This window comes from Canis lupus, chromosome 35 (genome assembly GCF_048164855.1).
Source record: "Canis lupus baileyi chromosome 35, mCanLup2.hap1, whole genome shotgun sequence".
In the NCBI taxonomy this organism is placed as follows: Eukaryota; Metazoa; Chordata; class Mammalia; order Carnivora; family Canidae; genus Canis; species Canis lupus.
Window position 1 is genome coordinate 1,849,220 of NC_132872.1, and position 19,571 is coordinate 1,868,790.

At 42.8% G+C, this 19,571-nt stretch overlaps 1 protein-coding gene across 1 annotated transcript in view; it reads left to right on the forward strand.

Annotated features, from left to right (window-relative positions):
- RNF168 (ring finger protein 168) overlaps positions 1-3,618 on the forward strand; it is a 33,074-nt gene extending 29,456 nt beyond the window's left edge. The window contains exon 7 of the mRNA XM_072811997.1: positions 932-3,618. Coding sequence (XP_072668098.1) covers positions 932-1,882 — 951 coding nt within the window. The 3' untranslated portion in view covers positions 1,883-3,618. The remainder of the gene's footprint in view (positions 1-931) is intronic.
- The last annotated feature ends 15,953 nt before the right edge of the window (positions 3,619-19,571 follow it).

Here is a 19,571-nt window from a genome sequence, read left to right on the forward strand (position 1 = left end):
ATAACATTTTAATAATTTTAATAACATTTAATAATGGGGTTGCTATTAATAAATTATTCCCAGGAATCCCTGAGTGGCTCAGTGGTTTAGCACCTGCCTTCAGGGCCAGGGCATGACCTGGAGTCCCAGGATGGAATCCCACATCAGGCTCCCTGCGTGGAGCCTGCTTCTCTCTCTCTCTCTCTCTCTTTCTCCTTCTCTCTCTCTCTCTCTCTGTGTGTGTGTGTGTGTCTGTCTGTCTCTTATGAATAAATAAAATCTTTTTTTTTTTTTTTAATTTTTATTTATTTATGATAGTCACACAGAGAGAGAGAGAGAGAGAGGCAGAGACACAGGCAGAGGGAGAAGCAGGCTCCATGCACCAGGAGCCCGATGTGGGACTCGATCCCGGGTCTCCAGGATCGCGCCCTGGGCCAAAGGCAGGCACCAAACCGTTGCGCCACCCAGGGATCCCCTAAATAAAATCTTTAAAAAAATAAATTATTCCCTTTGTGATCCTACATATTTATTTTTATATCTTAAAATATTCAGAAGAGGTCTCCCTCTGCCCGTGTCTCTGCCTCTGTGTGTGTGTGTGTGTGTGTGTGTGTCTCTCTCATGAATAAATAATAAAATCTTAAAAAAAAAAAAAAAACTCGGCTAGGGGAAGTTTATAAGGTGAAAGAGAGGTCAGGTCCTGGTGCCCGCTTTGTTGCCATACATAGAATCCAGTTTGTGGGCTTTAACCTATAGGTTTCCGTGGGAGTTAAAAGGAAGGAATTCCTTAATCTAAGTTGGCACACAGAATAAAAATAACTATTAGGAATTAATATTAGTTATTAGTAGTGATGCTGGCTATAGTGAAAAGTCAGAGTATCACTGTAATTTGACTTCTGTATTATGACTTGCTGTTTTTCCCATGGTTCATGCAGTCTCTTTCTGTTTTCTATAGGAAACTGATAGTAGTGTTGTAAAAAGCCCTACACAGCAAGATACAGAAATTGAGGAAGATATGCCAACACTTTCTCCACAAATACGCATTGAAATGCAAGAACAGGGTGAAAAGTCTTTAGAGTCACCTATGCCTCAGTTACGTGCCAATGGTAGAGAATGGTGCCTTGAAGGAAAAGTCCAAATGAGTACAACCAATCATGATAAAGAGTTACATGTCCTAAATCATGAGGGACCTGAAGCCAGAGTTCCTTGCTCTGGAGAAACTGCAGTTAAGCCTTATGGCAAAACAGAGAGTGGGTGCACTATATCAGGTATGACACAAATAATTGGAAGTAATACAGTTGAGACAGAAAATGAAGAGTCTTGCCTACCGATCAGTAAAGATATTTCCAAAAGAAAAAAACAGGAATCTTTATCTGAAGCAGCCAGGGATCCATGCGTTTCTGCAAAAAGAAGAAAAAAGTTCCCCAAAGCTTCCTCAGACCAAGAGGAAACAGAAATCAACTTTACCCAAAAACTGATAGATTTGGAACGCTTACTTTTTGAGAGACATAAACAAGAAGAACAGGACAGGTTATTAGCGTTACAGCTTCAGAAAGAAGTAGATAAAGAACAAATGAAGCCAAACCGGCAAAAAGGATCCCCAGATGAGTATCAGTTACGTCCTACATCTTCACCTCCAGACAAATTGCTAAATGGACAGAGGAAGAATTCCAAAACTAGGAACTTCAAAAAACAGACTGATCTAGAGCATTCAAAATCTCGGAGAGGCTCCAAAAATGAAAATTGGCAGGCATCTTTCAAGATCCAGTTGAAACATTCAGTTAATGGAAGAAAGATGCCAAATTCTTCTAGAGATAATTGTAATGTATCTAAAAGTACTCATTCCCTACAGCCTAGTAAGTCACAGAAAAGTATTTTTCAGATGTTCCAGAGGTATACAAAGTAATTCATGGGGAAGAGGGAGTATTTTATAATCTAGTAAAGCCGGATTATGAAGCTCTCTTCTTTATCATAGAATCTTTATAATTGTTAAACTCATCATCTATAAAGGACTGTGTGATCACAAGGGAGGAATATAAATATATTTCTGCCAAACTCAGTAAGCAGGAGTCCCAATCCTTTCCTTTTTTAATAACTGTGAAGTACTAAGTTTGACAATCCTTATGGATATAAAAATGCCTTGGTTGAACTCCCAAGAAATCTTCAAGTGCCATTCTGTTTCCAAAAAATGCATGTTTTATGACCTTTGCTTCCCTTTTGTCCTAACTAGTAGTAATCAAAGCAAGATCATAGTGTACCGAGTAGTTAAGAATCCAGGCAGGGTAATTTTTCATGCTACTTTCTCATATATTTGCAGAGCACTTGAAATGCATCCTGCATGACACTAAAATAATCTAGTTTTCATCTCCACTTTAATTATTATAGCTGTTATAGCATTTTCTTTTATATAAAATGGTTTATGATCAGTGTGAAATCAGAAAAATCAGTTTCCTGGAAAATTAGGAATTAGTTGACAGGAAACTAGGCTCTTGACGCGAAAGGAGTTAGGAGTTAAGTTGCACCAAATTGACGATTTGGAAGCATTGGAACTGACTGCATGATCAGAAACTGGGTCCAGGACAGAGGAGCAGGTAAAGTTTGGTAGAGGGTTCTCCATCCTTTCTTTGCTAAATGACATGGAAAACGTTTGGGTTTTATAGCTTTTCACACCATAGTAACTGGTGTCAAAATCAATTACTAAATTGCATGAAATTTGGGAATTTGACATTTCTGTTAATCTGCTATTCCAGGAAAAAAAAATGGGACTTTACTGTAGGAGAGTTAAATATATCTTTTGTTGTAGGACCTGAAATATAACCATGTATTTATTTCCTTATATTATCATTTGTATAGATACTTTTATACGTGTTTATGTACAGAAAAACAAAGTCTGATGCTTGGGTTTTGCCGTGTTACCCCTGAAAGTTAAATCAGAAGGCAGTGATTTCATTTAGTGAAATGTAACTTAGAGACTATTAATCTTTTTTTCATTAATATGAACAACTTTAGGCAAATAGCGGTTTTAACAACATTTCTGCTGATCTCTAGTTATCCATCCTTTTAAGATAAAAATAAAATGTCCTAGAGCTAATTCTAGCTTAAATTTGTCAATATTTTTGTACATTATTAAGATTTTTTTCCTCCAAATTTTGTAACTGAAATTCTGTTAGTGTTTGCATACTTAATGGCATCTATTTCAATATTGATTTGGTAATTATGGGTAGAATTCTGATGCTAATTTAAAGTTTAATTTGCCCTTTCTCAAAAAAAAAAGGTGATTGCCCTTTGAATAATGATTGAAATCTAGTCAGAAACTAACCAAATTTGTTCAAAATACAATAAAATCTGTCTTCTCATCAAACCAGTATTATTCTCAGAGCGATTTCACTTTATATTTTAGAGTAGACACTGTTGGAACTCCTCAACAGTTGTATAATTAAAATTTCCTGGAATAGTCCTTGACCAAAAAGGAGGAAAAAAATAGTGTGACGTATAGAATTTACACATTTAACCACTTAATTGTCTGTGAAGAAATTTTCCTGACCTCAAGATAAATTTTAATTTCCCTATTAGTTTTTCTGATAGTCTTAGCTTATATGCCTTATTGTTAGAAACTAATAAATGCTTTGTGTCAGTCGTTAAGAGTGTATTGCTACTTTTTCCTCTCATTTTTGTGGAGGGAGATGAGAATGTTTAACTTCTCAGGGAGCACTGAAACTGAGCAGAGGTTGAGAATCTGAAAATTAAAATAATAAAAATTAAAATGGCCTACTACATGTATTTTACCACAATTAAAAAATAAAAATTAACTACATGAAAATAAAAAGTTCTGTATAACAAGAACTACTACCATAATGGAAAATTGGGAGACATGGCACATGGCAAATGAAGGGCGGGCCGTGGAGATGTAGAAGCAATTAATCACAAAGAGCTCGTTTCCTTTAAAGTATATGCTGATACATTATGAAAATGACTAATAATTCAAAAGGAAAATTAGAAATGTTTTCAAGAAACATAGTTCCCAGGAAAGGAAAAATATGTGAAAAGATGCATAATGTGACTTATACTAATGTTTATAAATTTTTCTCTCCTTCAAATTAGTTAAAGTAAGCCGCTTTTTTGTTTCGTTTTTGTGTATGTAGGTATTTTTTTTTTTTTTTTTTTTTGTAGGTATGTTTCAATCTTGGCAAGAGTGTGGGGAAATATGGACTGTTGCTTGGTATCAATAGAAAATTTAAAATCCCACTTCCCAATTTGGCAGTTCTATCTCTAGGAATTTCCTAAAACTGTCTTTACATGTGTGTAGAATGACAGGTACAAGACATTTTTTGTATGGCATTGTTTATAATCATAAGCTTAGAAACAACGTTATTGTCACATCAATAGATAATAAATGATGGTACAGTGAATGGTACTATATAGCACTTAACAGTTACAACAAAACCACTTTACTGATATGAAAAGATAAACACATGTATTTGCAATAAAATGTCTAGAAAGAGAAGGAGTAAATGTTGCCAGCACGGAGAGACACTGCACAGCTAGAAGATAGGGGTGGAGTAATGACTTTTCACTCAATTTTCTTTTATCCTTTTTGAATTTTCAATCATATTGAATATATTATCTAGTCAAAATTTAATTTTTTTAAGATTTTATTTGTTTATTCACAAGAGACACAGGCAGAGGGAGAAGCAGGTTCCATGTAGGGAGCCCGATGCAGGACTCGATCCTGGATCCCAGGATCACTACCTGAGCCGAGAGCAGGCACCCAACCATTGAGCCACCCAGGCATCCCTATATTTTTTTTTAAGTCTTGAAATCAGCACATAATTTATCAGAACACATTGTTTCTAAAACTTATCCTTTTTAAATTTTGTTTATTCATTAGAGACAGGCAGAGGGAGAAGCAGGCTCCATGCAGGGAGCCCAATGTGGGACTCGATCCTGGGACTTCAGGATCCCACCCTGGAACAAAAGGAAGGCGCCCAACCACTGAGCCACCTGGGCATCCCAAAATTTAAATGTTTTTAAAATGTTGCAAGATAAGAGCGCCTGGATGGCTCAGTTGGTTGAACAACCAACTTTTGATTTTATCTCTCGTTATGATCTTGGGTTCTTGGGATCAAGCCCTGCAATGGGCCCTGTGCTCAACAGGGAGTGGGCTTGGGATTTTCCCTCCCTCTGCCTCTATCTCCACCCTCACACTCTCAAATCAACAAATCCTTTTTTTTTTCTTTAATGTTGCAGGATAGGGACACCTAATTTGTTCAGTGGAAGAATGTGAGACTTGATCTTGGGGTTGAGTTTGAGCTCCACACTAGATAATAGAGATTACTTAAAAAAAAGAAAGAAAGAAAAGAAAAAAAAAACCTAAAAAATATATTGCAAGATAAAAGGAGCTTATTATTCTCAATCTGCACCACTCTAAAGGGCATCTTTTGCCTTTAAATTTTAATCATGGGCAACCCGGGTAGCTCAGCGGTTTAGCGCCGCATTGGGCCCAGGGCCTGATCCTGGAGACCCAGGATCGAGTCCCACATCGGGTTCCCTGCATGGAGCCTGCTTCTCCCTCTGCCTGTGTCTCTGCCTCCCTCTCTCTGTGTGTCTCTCCTGAGTAAATAAATAAAATCTTTAAAAAAATTTTTTTTAAATCATAATTCAGGAAGGGAGGTTTTTTTCAATGTGGAAAAAACACAGCATTGTGAGTTGATTTTAATGTATTTAGCTTTAAGGTACTATTTTTAAATTATTTAAAAAGCAAGATTTATGCTTTCTAGGTAGCATTGCAGCTACATTTCTGGCTAAAAGCAACGAGAAAAGCCTGATAAAAATAAAGATTGCCGACTGAACAGCACCAGAGAGCTCCTGAAACAGTGAAGACTAAAATTGGGGCTAAGATTCTAGAGAAGGGAGTCTATGAAAAGTGAACTGATATTTGCAGCCAAAACGTGGTTTTGCTGGTAGTTTTGCCTGTTCTGAATGCAGGCCAAGAGTCAGGGTTGCTGCCAGTGAGCAGCAAGTGGTGTGCTTTGGCCTTCTGATGAATTGGAATGACGATATTGGACACAAGGCCAATTTTCCCATCAAGATAATGGCAGAGTATTGAAACTGCTCAGGGCAGAGGCTAAAAGGCTGAAAAACTGCAGAGCAGGGAGTTGTCATCAGGCTCACGCTGCTGAGGAGACCAAAGCATTCATGACCTACCAGGGGAAGGGAGCCTGCTGAGCTCCAGCACAGGGTTCCGTAAAGTACATCCCAGGTGCCAAATCTGCATACTGCCTGTTTTCATAAGGCTTGTGGGCTAAGAATGTTAGGGTTGTTTTTGTTTTGTTTTTGTTTTTTGTTTTTTGTCTTTTAAGTAGTCTCCACACCAGTGTGGAGCCCAGCACAGGGCTTGAACTCAGGACCCCGAGATCAAGACCTGAGATCAAGAGCTGGACACTTACCAGACTGAACCACGCATGCACTTCTAGATTGCCTACTTAATTTGGTCTCTACTTGCATGATCTTAGGTGAACTACTTAACCTTTCATTACTCCCCTCCCCCCCTTTTTAAGATTTTATTGTTTATTTATTCATGAGAGGCAGAGACACAGGCAGAGGGAGAAGCAGGCTCCATGCAGGGAGCCCGACATGGGACTCGATCCCGGGTCTCCAGGATCACGCCCTGGGCTGAAGGCAGACGCTCAACCGCCGAGCCACCCGGGTGCCCCATCAATACCTCCCTTTCTTACTTTGTAAATGGGAATCAACATTACCAACCCTGTTGCTCTCAAGAGGTAAGCACCTGGCACAGGCCTTCATTAAAAAGAACCAGAGTAAGTGATGGTTCCTCCCCCTGGCTGTTGTCTGCCCCCACTACTCTACAGTCTCACTTCTGGAAGAGTCTCACTTCATCCAGTGATTTTTGCGCTCCCACAAGTCTCCAGATGTGCCGTCCAATAAGCTGCAATTATCTGTCTACTGCTGAAGACTCCACTCGCCTCTGCCCAGTGTGTCTGTAGCTCTATCGCAAGAGACCTCTGCCTGTAAGGCCCTGAGGTCACAAGAACCCTTCGCCCCAGAGGAAACTAATCCTCAGAAATCCCTAGTGGCTTCTGCAAATCCCTGCTCGCAGTTGGAGTGGATAAGGGTGTGAGAAACACTAAAAACTTTGAGACAGAAAAGCTGAGAGTTGAGCAACTACTGTACCCATTATTCCTGCATAAAAGTCTTAATAAAAAATTAGGACTAAATTTTGAGTCTGACTTCTTTTCCCCCAGAATATCTCGCCTTGTCTTGGCAGGACTTGGAGCAACATGAACCTTGAGTTCCAGCTGAGGGGACTCTACATTTTACTTATTTTAACCTTTCTCTTCAACTTTGCTTTTGTCGTCCCAGATTGCCACAGTTAGGCTCTGTCCCTGGAACCAGTTCAATTCAGGAGACTGTCACCTGGGGATCATACACTGGGTCTTCACTTTTTGTGTCACTCCTCTCCCATCTCTTCAGTCCCTCTAAGTTTGTGTGTCTGCTTTCTACTGCAGGTTAGACTGACTGGCCGCACACTTTCCTGAGTCCCAGGCCGAGGAGGAGAACCGCACCCACTGCTCAGTTTCTACTGGACCGATGTGTAGTGATCAAGGTCCAGTTATAAAAAAACCCGCAATCAGTATTTCAACAGAGGGCATACAGGGTAGAGAATGGGTTAGGCAGGTGTTGGAGCCAAAGAGAAGGAGCCCCTGAGATAACCCAAAGAGGGCAACTGCAGGAAGTGGCTACTGCCCTCAAAGAGGCAAACAGGAGGAAAGAGTTTGGGTCACAAAATGGGGCACTTAGGAGGTGGAGGAGGGTGAGCCATGCAGAGTTGGTGTTCGGACCTTTGAGAAAGAAACCTCTTAGATGCTGCTGGTGCTCTGAGGGGTCCAGTGAGTCTAATCCTAGAAGAGTTGAAGGAATTTGGAAGCTGGAGCCAAGTGCCATTGCTGTAATACCACAGGGATCTCCTTTCTTCCCAGTACTTAGGATAGAGCCCAGGGGCAAGCTCGCTGACAGAGGAGCCGAGTAGAGCCCTGGGAGGCATCTTGTAGGGACCTGCAGAGTTTGGGACAGTGGGCTTGGGGCTGAGAGAAGCGGGGAGAACCACACCAGACCCGGTGTCCCTCAGTGGGTTTTGGGACTAAGATGCCTTGAAGTTTCTAAGGCCAAACCATGGGAAGCTCTTACCCTGACAAGATAGAGTAAGTGTGGGAAATGATGCTGAGATAAGCAGAAATAAGCAGAAGCAGAACTGTGTTAAGGATCTACAGAAGTAGGGATCCCTGGGTGGCGCAGCGGTTTAGCGCCTGCCTTTGGCCCAGGGCGCGATCCTGGAGACCCGGGATCGAATCCCACATCGGGCTTCCGGTGCATGGAGCCTGCTTCTCCCTCTGCCTGTGTCTCTGCCTCTCTCTCTCTCTCTGTGTGACTATCATAAATAAATAAAAATTTAAAAAATAAAAATAAAAAAAAAAGGATCTACAGAAGTAACCTGTTCCACCTACTGAACCACCTGTTCAGTCTCTGTTGCCCCCCTAACGTCGTCCCCATCTCGATCAGAGTTGATGGTTCAGAAAATTACGCACCTAAAGGCCCCAGTGTCCTGACTCCCTGCAGGCCTCCCCGGTCCTCGCCTACAGGATGCTGAGAACCCAGCTCTAAGGTTTCTTGTCTGGAAAATTAAGACCTCGGGCATCATCACTAAATCCCCAGAACTCCTTGGAATGTATTTCTGGGTACATCTCAGAAATAATAGCGTTAGAACATGTGGACAAAATTGAAAGGAGGGCATTTCAGTAATTGAAGTAGATCATAATGAAGTAACTCTCCAGAGTAAACCTAGATTACAAAAAAGTCCGATGACAGAGGAATTGTATAATTTTAGCAAGAGGCACTAAGAGAATACTAGATCAATTTGGTTTTAATGTGTGAGAGAATTGTTCCACTTCCAAAGAGCTAGGACTGCTGTGGTTTATACAACCGTATTCTGAATTTACTGAATTGGAAACTTAAAAAATCTCAGGATTTCAAGAATGACTGTTAGCAAAAGCATCTTGTAGACAAAAAGATTACTTGATTCCTTCTATTGGCAAATGCTTAGCAAACTGCTTATTTAAAGCTTTTATTTGCATAAAGCTAAAAATTACATTAATGTAACTGGCTTACAAAAATAGGAGATTTGGGCAGCCCCGGTGGCGCCCCGGTTTAGCACCGCCTGTAGCCCAGGGCATGATCCTGGAGACCCAGGATCGAGTCCCACATCAGGCTCTCTGCGAGGAGGAGCCTGCTTCTCCCTCTGCCTGTGTCTCTGCCTCTCTCTGTGTGTGTGTCTTTCTCATGAATAAATAAATAAAATCTTAAAAAAAAAAAGAGAGAGAGAGATTTGCGGGGGGGAAGGGGGGGCTGCTGATAAGAGCAGGTCACAAACCAAAAAATAGATGAGGCCTAATTACCTAAGTCTTGGGCGGGGGCGAGGGGCAGGGAGGGAAGAGAAGCAGCAATTTTAATGCTACATAATAGCACAAGAAACAAAAAGAATGAGAGCTGAACCCAACCATACCACTTTTCCTTGGCTTAAAAAATTCTTGGGGCGCCTGGGTAGCTCAGTTAAGTTTTTGCCTTTGGTTCAGGTCATGATCCCAGGGTCCTGGGATCCGGACCCACATCAGGAGCCTGCTCTCACTATCTCTGTCACTATCCCTCTCTCTATCAAAATCTTAAAAAAAAAAATCCTTAAACATCTTTGAGTATCATATATTTTCCCGAAACATTTATTCTAAGTTTTTTTTTTTTTTTTTAAGATTTTATTTATCGGGATCCCTGGGTGGCGCAGCGGTTTGGCGCCTGCCTTTGGCCCAGGGCGCGATCCTGGAGACCTGGGATCGAATCCCACGTCGGGCTCCCGGTGCATGGAGCCTGCTTCTCCCTCTGCCTGTGTCTCTCTCTCTCTCTCTCTGTCTCTCTCTGTGACTATCATATAAAAAAAAAAAAAAAAAAAAAGATTTTATTTATTTATTCATGAGACACAGAGAGGCAGAGACGCAGGCAGAGGGAGAAGCAGGGTCACTGCGGGGAGTCGTATGAGGGACTCGATTCCAGGATCCTGAGATCATGCCCTGAGTCAAAGGCAGACGCTGAGCCACCCAGGCGTCCCATTTATTCTAAGTTTGGTGGCTTTTGCATTAAATTGTTTTTAAATGTCAAAAAGTTATTTTGATTGAGGGAGAGAAAAAAGTTATTTTGACATTTTACCTTCATTTTATGGAATGTGGTTTGCATTTTTCTCCAGAGTCTGAAGAGAAGTTACTATAGAAAACACTTATTTTGAATGAGGTCGAGACGGGTTTTCTTTTTTTCATTTTAATGTTCTAAGAACAGTATTTTTTGTTTGCATTCTTATTTTTCTATTGAACTGTTGGATTTTTCTTCTCAATTTCTAGGGGCTCTTTATGTATTGGGAAGATTGACTCTTTCTCTGTAATAAGTTACAAAGAAAATTTCCCAACGGGAATACGACAGTCCCCCCCACACACACTCTGAGAGAAAGATTGATTGTTCCATAGCCATGGTAACAAGTAACCTTACCAGAGCAGGTTATAAGCCTGTCTAATCAATCAACGACACCCTTGGCTCATTGACCACACCTCTGAAAGCCAACCAATCCGTGGCAGCCCTATGCTTTGGAAGTCAGCTAATCAGCGGGGGTCTGCTGCCAGTAAACCCTTGCCAACACAATCAATATTCTCACCCGGGCCTGCATGAGATTGGCAGTTTGCTTTGCGAATCGGTGATCACATGACCACCAACAGAACTGTCCATTGAGGTCTTAGCTATTGAGTGTTAACCTTACATTTTTACACCAATTTGTCATTTGACTTTAGTAGGCTTTTTTCCTGCCATGCCAAAATATTTTATCTTTATATAATTTAATTTTTCAACCATTTTAAAAAACGAATATTGATTTTCTTTTTTGTTAAAAAGATTTTCTCCACAGCTATAAAGGTGTTCCCCTTCCTCCCCCCAAACGTGTGTGCATGTCTTATATTGCAATGTCTAACTCATTTGATGCTTAACCCAGTGTAGGCAGAAAGTATGGTCCAACTTCTTTTACCCATTGTCTATTCAGTTTTCCTATCACTGTTTTTTTTTTTTTTTTTTTTAAGATTTTATTTAGAGAGAGAGAGAGGGAGAGAGCACAGAAGTGTTGGGGGTAGTTGTGCAGAGGGAGAGAGAGAAGCAGGCTCTCCATTGAGTAGGGAGCTGGACGTGGGCCTTGATCCCAGGATCCGGAGATCATGATCTGAGCTGAAGGCCTGAGCCACGCAGGCACCCCTCCCATCACCATTTCTTTAAGTTTTTTGTATGTTTGTTTATTTATTTAGTAATCGCTACACCCTATGTGGGGCCTAAACACATGACCCTGAGATAAAGAGTTTCATGCTCTCCTGACTGAGCCACCAGACACCCTCCCATCACATTTTAAAAAGCCCATTATTGTGACTAATCTGAGATGCCTACTTACCACTTGCTAAACATATTAGGGCCCGTATCCGGATTTCCTGTTCTGAGTCATTGTTGTGCTATCCATCCATGTGTGGATAGCACACTGTTTTGATTACTGAAGTTTTATGATGCAGCAAGTCACCCCTCGTTGCTGCCCCCCCCCCCCCAAATATCCTGGTTAGTCTTATTTTCCCATTTAAACTACAATCCCATTCTGTTTCTGGCAGTCTCTTGTCTCCAACTGCTTCCTTTCCCTCAATCACAGTGGCTGCTGCTAAGGGGAAAGCCTCTGCTTTCTAAGGGGATTCCCTCCCAAAGTCACCACCACTAGACTGTGATTTTTCTCACCTTTCCTCCCCACCTGCCTCCCCTGCATCTCCCTGCCTCCCCCTGTGATGCTAATGCCTGGCCCTGTTGGTTCCCAGATCTGCGCCCAGGAGGTCTCTGCCCATAGGAGCCCCTCACCTTGTAAAGGTGAAGCTTGCTGATGGTTTCCTGAGATCTGCCACCTGCAGGGCCCCCTGGCATCGCCGCTTCTTGCCCAACAGCACCCTCCAGACCCGCTGCACCTTGTTGGCTTCTCAGGTTGGTTGTTCTGGCGAAGTGTGTGAAACCATACTGGGGAAACTCACGTAGCCGGCAGTGTGAGCGGCCTCTGGGAGCTGGGGACAGCGCTGAACCAAGAGGCGGCAAAACCGAGGCTCTGGGTATTCCAGGGCAGCTGCAGGGACCGTGTGCTGCCGACAACCATGGAAGCAGGGAAGTAGATCCTGCCCTCAGTGGAACCTCCGAACGAGAACCCAGCCCCGGCCAACACCCCGATTGCAGCTGGTGAGCCCCCCAAGCAGAAAATGTAGCGAAGCGGCGCCCAGCCTTTGACTATGTAATAATGTGTGTGTCGTTGTTTGAAGACACTGCGGTTATGTTGCTTGCACCTGTAGTTAACACACATAAATCATGGGGCCTGAGAAACTGCTGAGTTTGCAATGGCCTTTCCTCCCCACTCGCCATCCCCCCAAAAAAACCTTCCTCCCACAAGAGGTCTTCTTACTTTTTCCTTAAACTCACTTATTAGTATAACACATTTTCTGATTTCCCCTCCAAATTTTACTCTTCACTCTTGTCCTAGGAATGCCCTGAGAAGATAACCTGTAAGGGGCCTTGCCTACCCTCTGACTTCTAGTTGGATTATATTTAGCAGGACTAAGAGGGACAGGGGAGTATGATTGGAGGACCTCTCTCCCCCACCCCTCTGCAGGATCCCCCGCCCCCAGCTGGCCACCGGCCGCACCTCTCCACTGAGTCATAGCTCCCCACACAGCCTCTCCTTCCTGGGTCTGGGAACGGCCTCTCCCTCTCCGCCCTTCCAGTCTAGGAGTGGTAACAGCTCGCTGGCATTGCTACAGGGAACCATCTTGTGCTTTCCCCACACTATGCCCACGCCTTTATAAATAATCCCTCTTCTCAAATTATCTAGTTTTAACTGAGCCATCTATCTCTTGCCAGTCCCCGGGGTGGTACTGTTAGCTAGACGAGGAAGCACACCAGCTACTGGAATTGATGGAAATGTTCCATATCTTGGAAATTCATTGAACAGTACACTTAAAATGTATGCATTTTATTTTTTTTAAGATTCTAACATTATTCACTTATTTGACAGAAAGATAAGAGAAAGCACAAGCAAGGGGAGTGACAGGTAAAGGGAGAGGGAGAAGCAGGCCTGAGCCACCAAGGAGCCCCAAAATGTATACATTTTATTGCATGTAAATTATATCTCAATTTGTCATTAATTATTTAATATCTCAATTTAAAAAAATTATTCCATGAAATCTGTAGCCCATGCCTGTTGGTTCCCATGGGTCACTTGATAACCCTTCTCATGGCGCCCATATTACAGGACACCCCTGCCTACATGCTCCCCTGTGTCTCAAGAGATCTTTGAGCCACAGAGGAAAATAGTTAACAGGGAAGAAAAAAAAAGTCTTTATGGCTTCCTCAATTTATTATACTAGTTCCACATATTTGTTCTGAATAAAGTTTTTTATTACCACAAAATTATTTAAGCTTCTAATTTTAATGTAATAAGAGAGTTGAACCTCATCTTTTTCTCCATCCTGTGTGCAGATCATAGTAAATGACAGTTTCACTTACATTTGGAGACTATCATCTATTTACTATCTCCACCATCCCTCATTTTAGCTATTTTTAACCATTAGTGAGGAGGAGAGGACACCTATTCACAGGTACTATTTTATTTTATTTTTTATTTTTTAAAGATTTTACTTATTCATGAAAGACACACACACACACACAGAGAGAGAGAGAGAGGCAGAGACACAGGCAGAGGGAGAAGCAGGCTCCAGGCAGGGAGCCCGATGTGGGACTCGATCCCGGGACCTCGGAATCACGCCCTGGGCCGAAGGCAGACACGCAACCACTGAGCCACCCAAGCCTCCCTACTATTTTTTTGTTAAAGAATTATTCATTTATTTTAGAGAGGGAAAGCATAAGTGTGAGTGTAAGAGGCCCAAAGGGAGAGAATCTCAAGCAGACTCCCCACTGAGGCTGACGTGCGCCCTGTTAGGAGCCCATCTCACGACCCTGACATCACAACCTGAGCCAATACCAAGAGTTGATGCTTAACTGACTGAGCCACTCAGGCACCTCTGTTCACATGTACTATTATGTGACTACTTAGTGTGTCCAAAATATTTTTTTTTATTCATTTCGATGACAAAATTTCAGTTATTTAAAGACAAGTTTAGGGATCCCTGGGTGGTGCAGCGGTTTGGTGCCTGCCTTTGGCCCAGGGCGCGATCCTGGAGACCCGGGATCGAGTCCCACATCAGGCTCCCGGTGCATGGAGCCTGCTTCTCCCTCTGCCTATGTCTCTACCTCTCTCTCTCTCTGTGACTATCATAAATAAATAAAAATTAAAAAAAAAAGACAAGTTTAAAAAGGGGGGGGGCACCTGGGTGACTCAGTCAGTTAAATGTCCCACTCTTGCTCTCAACTCAGATATTGATCTCAGGATGTGAGTTCAAGCCCTGAGCTGGCCTCCATGCTGGGCATGGAGCCTATTTAAAGAAAAAAAAAAAAAATCAGAGCTTTTCTAGAAAGGCTGTTAAAGAGAGACCTTATCTGGGATGATCCCAGCATCCATTCTCCCCTCAAGTCACTTTCTCCAGAATTGTCTTTTTTTTTTTTAAGATTTTATTTATTTATTCATGAGAGACACACACAGAGAGAGAGACAGAGACACAGGCAGAGGGAGAAGCAGGAGCCCGATGTGGGACTCGATCCCAGACCCTGGGATTGCGCCCTGAACCAAAGGAGACCGTCAACCGCTGAGCCACCCAGGTGTCCCTGTCTTTGCCTTTCAAAACACCTTTCCCATTTATGCCTCCTATGGTACGGGGGCTCTAGGTGAGGAGGAATGTAGGAGCAGTATCAAGGAATCATGTGATCTTTGGATGTATTGGGTCTTTATTATAGCTTGGACATTAGTTAAGGACAGCACTACTAATAGCACATACTTTGGGGTATAAAGGTAAACATGTTAAATTCAGAAGCTATTAGCTTCCTCCACCCTCACTCTAAAATATTGGCTTATTGGGGTGGCTTGCTGGCTCAGTGAGTAGAGCGTTTGACTGGATCTAGGGGTCATGGGCTCGAGCCTCACATTAGGCGTAGAGCTTACTTAAATAAATAAAATTAATAGGTTAACTTATCATTATATGTTAAAAAAAAGTTCCAATTACAGGCATCAAATGTCTGAGTTTTGGATTAAGATACTCTTGTGAGTCACACTCAGGAGTCTAACTTATTCTATTATTAACCTTGGTAAAACGTGTGCCAACTTACTTGAACTATTCAATTTCATTCATCACCTCTAAATTACGTCTTGTTTGGGGACAATTCTAGAGTTGCAAGTAATCAAAACTGAAATATGACTGCCTAAACGTATGAGATAATATTTCTAAGTTAACCTATGGGCTAGGTTCTGTGCTAGGCACTTAACATCTCATCTAATCCTTTCAACAATTCTCTGAGGTAGATGCTATTATTATGCCTATTTTACAGATGAAGGAACCTGAAACTTAAAGAAATTGAGTAATTTGCTCAAGGTCAGAGAGAAAGAATGAGGCAGAGGAAGGATTTGAACCCAGGACACTTGACTCTAGAGACTGGACTCTGACTCTATTCTTCAGGAAGGGAATAAGTGATAATCTAATTTAGAAGGAAAAAAGGAAGGGATTGTGTAGAGTTCTAGATTGCCTAATAAGGGGATGGTATGCCCCCTTCTATAGAGGAAGCACCTGAGACGGGGCAGTTGATGCTTCCCAAGGGGATTCTGACAGTAAGTGGGAAAAAGTCAGGATTTATATCCAGATCAGAGTCTAAAGCCCATTTCTTTTGAGTAAAATATGCTGCTTGCTTTTTGTTTTTCTTCTGTTTGTTTGTTTTGGTGTTGGTTTTGGTTTGTGTGTTTGTTTTGAGTAGGCTCCACACCCAGCGTGGAGCCCAGTGTGGGGCTTGAACTCACAACCCTGAAATCAAGACCTGAACGGAGATGAAGAGTCAGATGCTCAACAGACTGAGCCATCGAGGAGCCCCAAAATGTGCTGCCTTGTTATACACAACTGGACAGGAAATAAATATAAGGATTTAATGTATTTATATAACACCTGAAATGTGTAATTCACATCTATTTCTGGTGCTTAAAGCTGAGGCTATGGTTAAGATTTCCTGTCCTACAAAGGTCCTAGGGCAGGCCTGAGGACATAGTGAATGGCTACCGGAGAAGAACACACTGCAGAGGAGAGAAGGGGAGGGCAGGACAGAGAGGAGGGAAATCAGCAGGTATGGTGCCTTGGAAGCCGAGAGTGAGACTGTTCTAAGAAGGAGCAAGCAAATACTAAATTTTACTGAAAATTTAGTTGAGATAAAAACTGATAACCAGGGATCCCTGGGTGGCGCAGCAGTTTGGCGCCTGCCTTTGGCCCAGGGCGCGATCCTGGAGGCCCGAGATCGAGTCCCACATCTGGCTCCCGGTGCATGGAGCCTGCTTCTCCCTCTGCCTGTGTCTCTGCCTCTCTCTCTCTCTCTCTCTGTGACTATCATTAAAAAAACAAAAACAAAACTGATAACCATCTTCAGGAATTAGCAACTTTGAGGTCTTAGGTGACCCCAGTAAAAGTGGATTGGGTGCAATGTGAGCAGAATTCTGAATGGAGTGGTTCTGGAATGAGTTAGGAGGAGAGAGAAAGGAAGTGGTTGTATGGACAGCAATGTGGGGAAGTTTAGTTTTGAAAGGAAGTGGGGAGTGATGAGTGTGTAGCTATGATGGGCTGGGGCATGTTCACATGCCAGTGGAGAGGGTCCAGTGGCGAAGGAACATTAGGAATACACACATAGATGAAAGGAGGGATAGATCTTGAGCAGGAGGAGAGTTGGCTGTTCTGTCGCTGGAGTGACATGTCCGTATGGGTGGGTGTAGTGGCCACAGGTCAATGGAGGTCTTGCTGGAGGGCTGCAGTCTTCACTCCACTCTCAGTGGAGAGTTGAGCCAGGAGGGTGGCTGCACAAGATCTGGGGAGAGAGAAACATGGTAGGGACATGTCGGTATGTCTTTGGATTCCTCTGGCTTCACCTGCCTCTTATTCCAGCCGCTGTTGCAGCAACCAGTTTAGCCTGGGCTCCGAGTGGCCCCATGTGGCCGCCACCTGGTACCTGGCCTCCAGCCTGCGCAGGGTGTCAGCTCTGCGATTTGATTTTCCCCTCCTTACAAGCTGAGAAGTGAGCCCATTAGTGTTTCCCAGATGCTGAAAGCCCCGAGACTGCTGGGTCAGAGAGAAAGGACCTCATTATTCGTGGCACAGCAGGCAGCGCAAGCATCAGTTTTGTGGCAGTCCTCCTTGCCGAGGAGGATACACCAGCTGGCAGCGATACCCAGTAAACTTGTTCTTGAGCATCTACGCGAATCTTCTTGGGAGACGTTTTGAAGGGCCTGAGATCTTGTGAACAAGTGAAGGGTGACCTGGGTAAGTGCTAACGTGACCTCATTTCCAACCCCAGGCTTGGAGCCTTCTGGTTACACTTCCCAATGCCTGTACATAGTACAGGGTGACACGGCAAGACTAGAGTTCTAGAATCAGACAGATGTGGATTCAAATTTACCTTCTAATTGTCAAGTCCTAACTGTGGGTTTCCTCAACTGCAAAATGGATAATAAACCCCTTCTCACAGAATTGCTGAGAAGGTGTGCTGATATGGCCTATGCATGGTAGGATCAGTTTTTTGAAATATTAACCAATACTTGACTCTGCCCTTGCATTTTTTTGTTTGGTTACATTTAGTCATCAAAGCTATTTGACGTTCATTCCTTCAGGAAAAGCTCACTTAGGAAAAGACAGAGGAAAAAAGAGTTACTTGTAGGCTTTTAAGTCTCACATCTAGCCCTCAGAGAGAACTCAACACGAGAACAATAGATTTGTAAGAATACCTAATGCCGAGTGAGGGGGATCAGAATTTGCCACCGCAAAATATGCCACTTAGTATAAAGAGTATTTTAGGCTGAAGACTTTTGAGATTCAACAGTTGCAGAAAAACAGCCTTCTCAGAACTTTCTTATGTGACTAAAAGCAACAACATCTAAGAAATAAGGCTGCCATAAATCACTCTTCAGGGAAGATTTACTCCCGGAAGGGAAAACAAGAACAAAACCCACCCCAAATTCCTTCTCCAGGGAAATTTTATGGCCCTGAAAGAGGCAGAAAGACCACTCATAACTGTATAGACAAGCATTATTACAGCTTTTTTACCTTGTTTGTTCGCCTGAGAACCCAAACTTTTTTTTTTTTTTTTTAAGATTTACTTATTTATGATAGACATAGAGAGAGAGAGAGAGAGGCAGAGACACAGGAGGAGGGAGAAGCAGGTCCCATGCAGGGAGCCCGACGTGGGACTCGATCCCGGGACTCCAGGATCGCGCCCTGGGCCAAAGGGAAGTGCCAAACCGGTGAGCCACCCAGGGATCCCCAGAACCCAAACATTTTTTATCTTTCTAAAAAATCATTTAACTTCCTGTGAGTGCCTCTCTCCCCACTCCTCTTTACCTGTTAAGGCTGTATATAAGCCCTAAATTCTAACACCTCCTATGAGTTACTTATCACTAAATTCTCTGGCATGTATGTGTGTTGCATGTGTAAATAAACTCTATTCTCTTATTAATCTGTTTTTTGTCAATTTAATTTACATAGTCCCAGCGCAGCCCGGATAGCTCAGTGGTTTAGCGCCACCTTCAGCCCAGGGCCTGATGCTGTAGACCGGGGATCGAGTCCCACATCGGGCTCCCTGCATGGAGCCTGCTTCTCCCTCCTCCTGTGTCTCTGCCTCTCTCTCTCTCTCTATGTCTATCATAAATAAGTAAATAAAATATTTTAAAAAATAATAATTTACATGGTCCCTGTACAAGAACTAAGAGGGTAGAGGGGAAAATTTTTTCCTCCCCTGCATGAGTAAGTCAGGATTCCCTGTTCCCAGACTAAATAAAGAATCTCTAGGCTTGTAGAGGGGGAGAAGGAGTATTACAAGTATAGGTAATATGTGTCCTTAGAGAGAGACCCCGTGCCCCAGACCCTGATATGTCTCAGAAACATGTTTCAAAACAACATGGAATAGAAGAGACAACCTTAGAGCTTCCATTGCTCCATTTGTGGATGGGAGCAGTAAAACATTTCCTGCATGCTCCAAGGTGACACACCTTTGGACCCAAAGACATTCTACAGATGGGAACAAGGGCCAACCCCACTGTGCCAGGCTGTGCCAATGTCTCAGAGATGCTGATGTGCAGAGATGACAAGCAAGGGGACATGCATCCCCCCTGGGGACCTAATGCAAGACCCCTTAGAACTTAGATACAATTTAGGTAAAGCATGAGGAAACCAACTTAACAACTTAAGTGAAATGAAATTTTGCCCCTCCAAATGATAGGGGCTCTCAGTAGAAATTAAATTGAATTATAGAGGAACAATGCTGGTGTACAACTACTGTGGTTCATGATCAGTATTGGC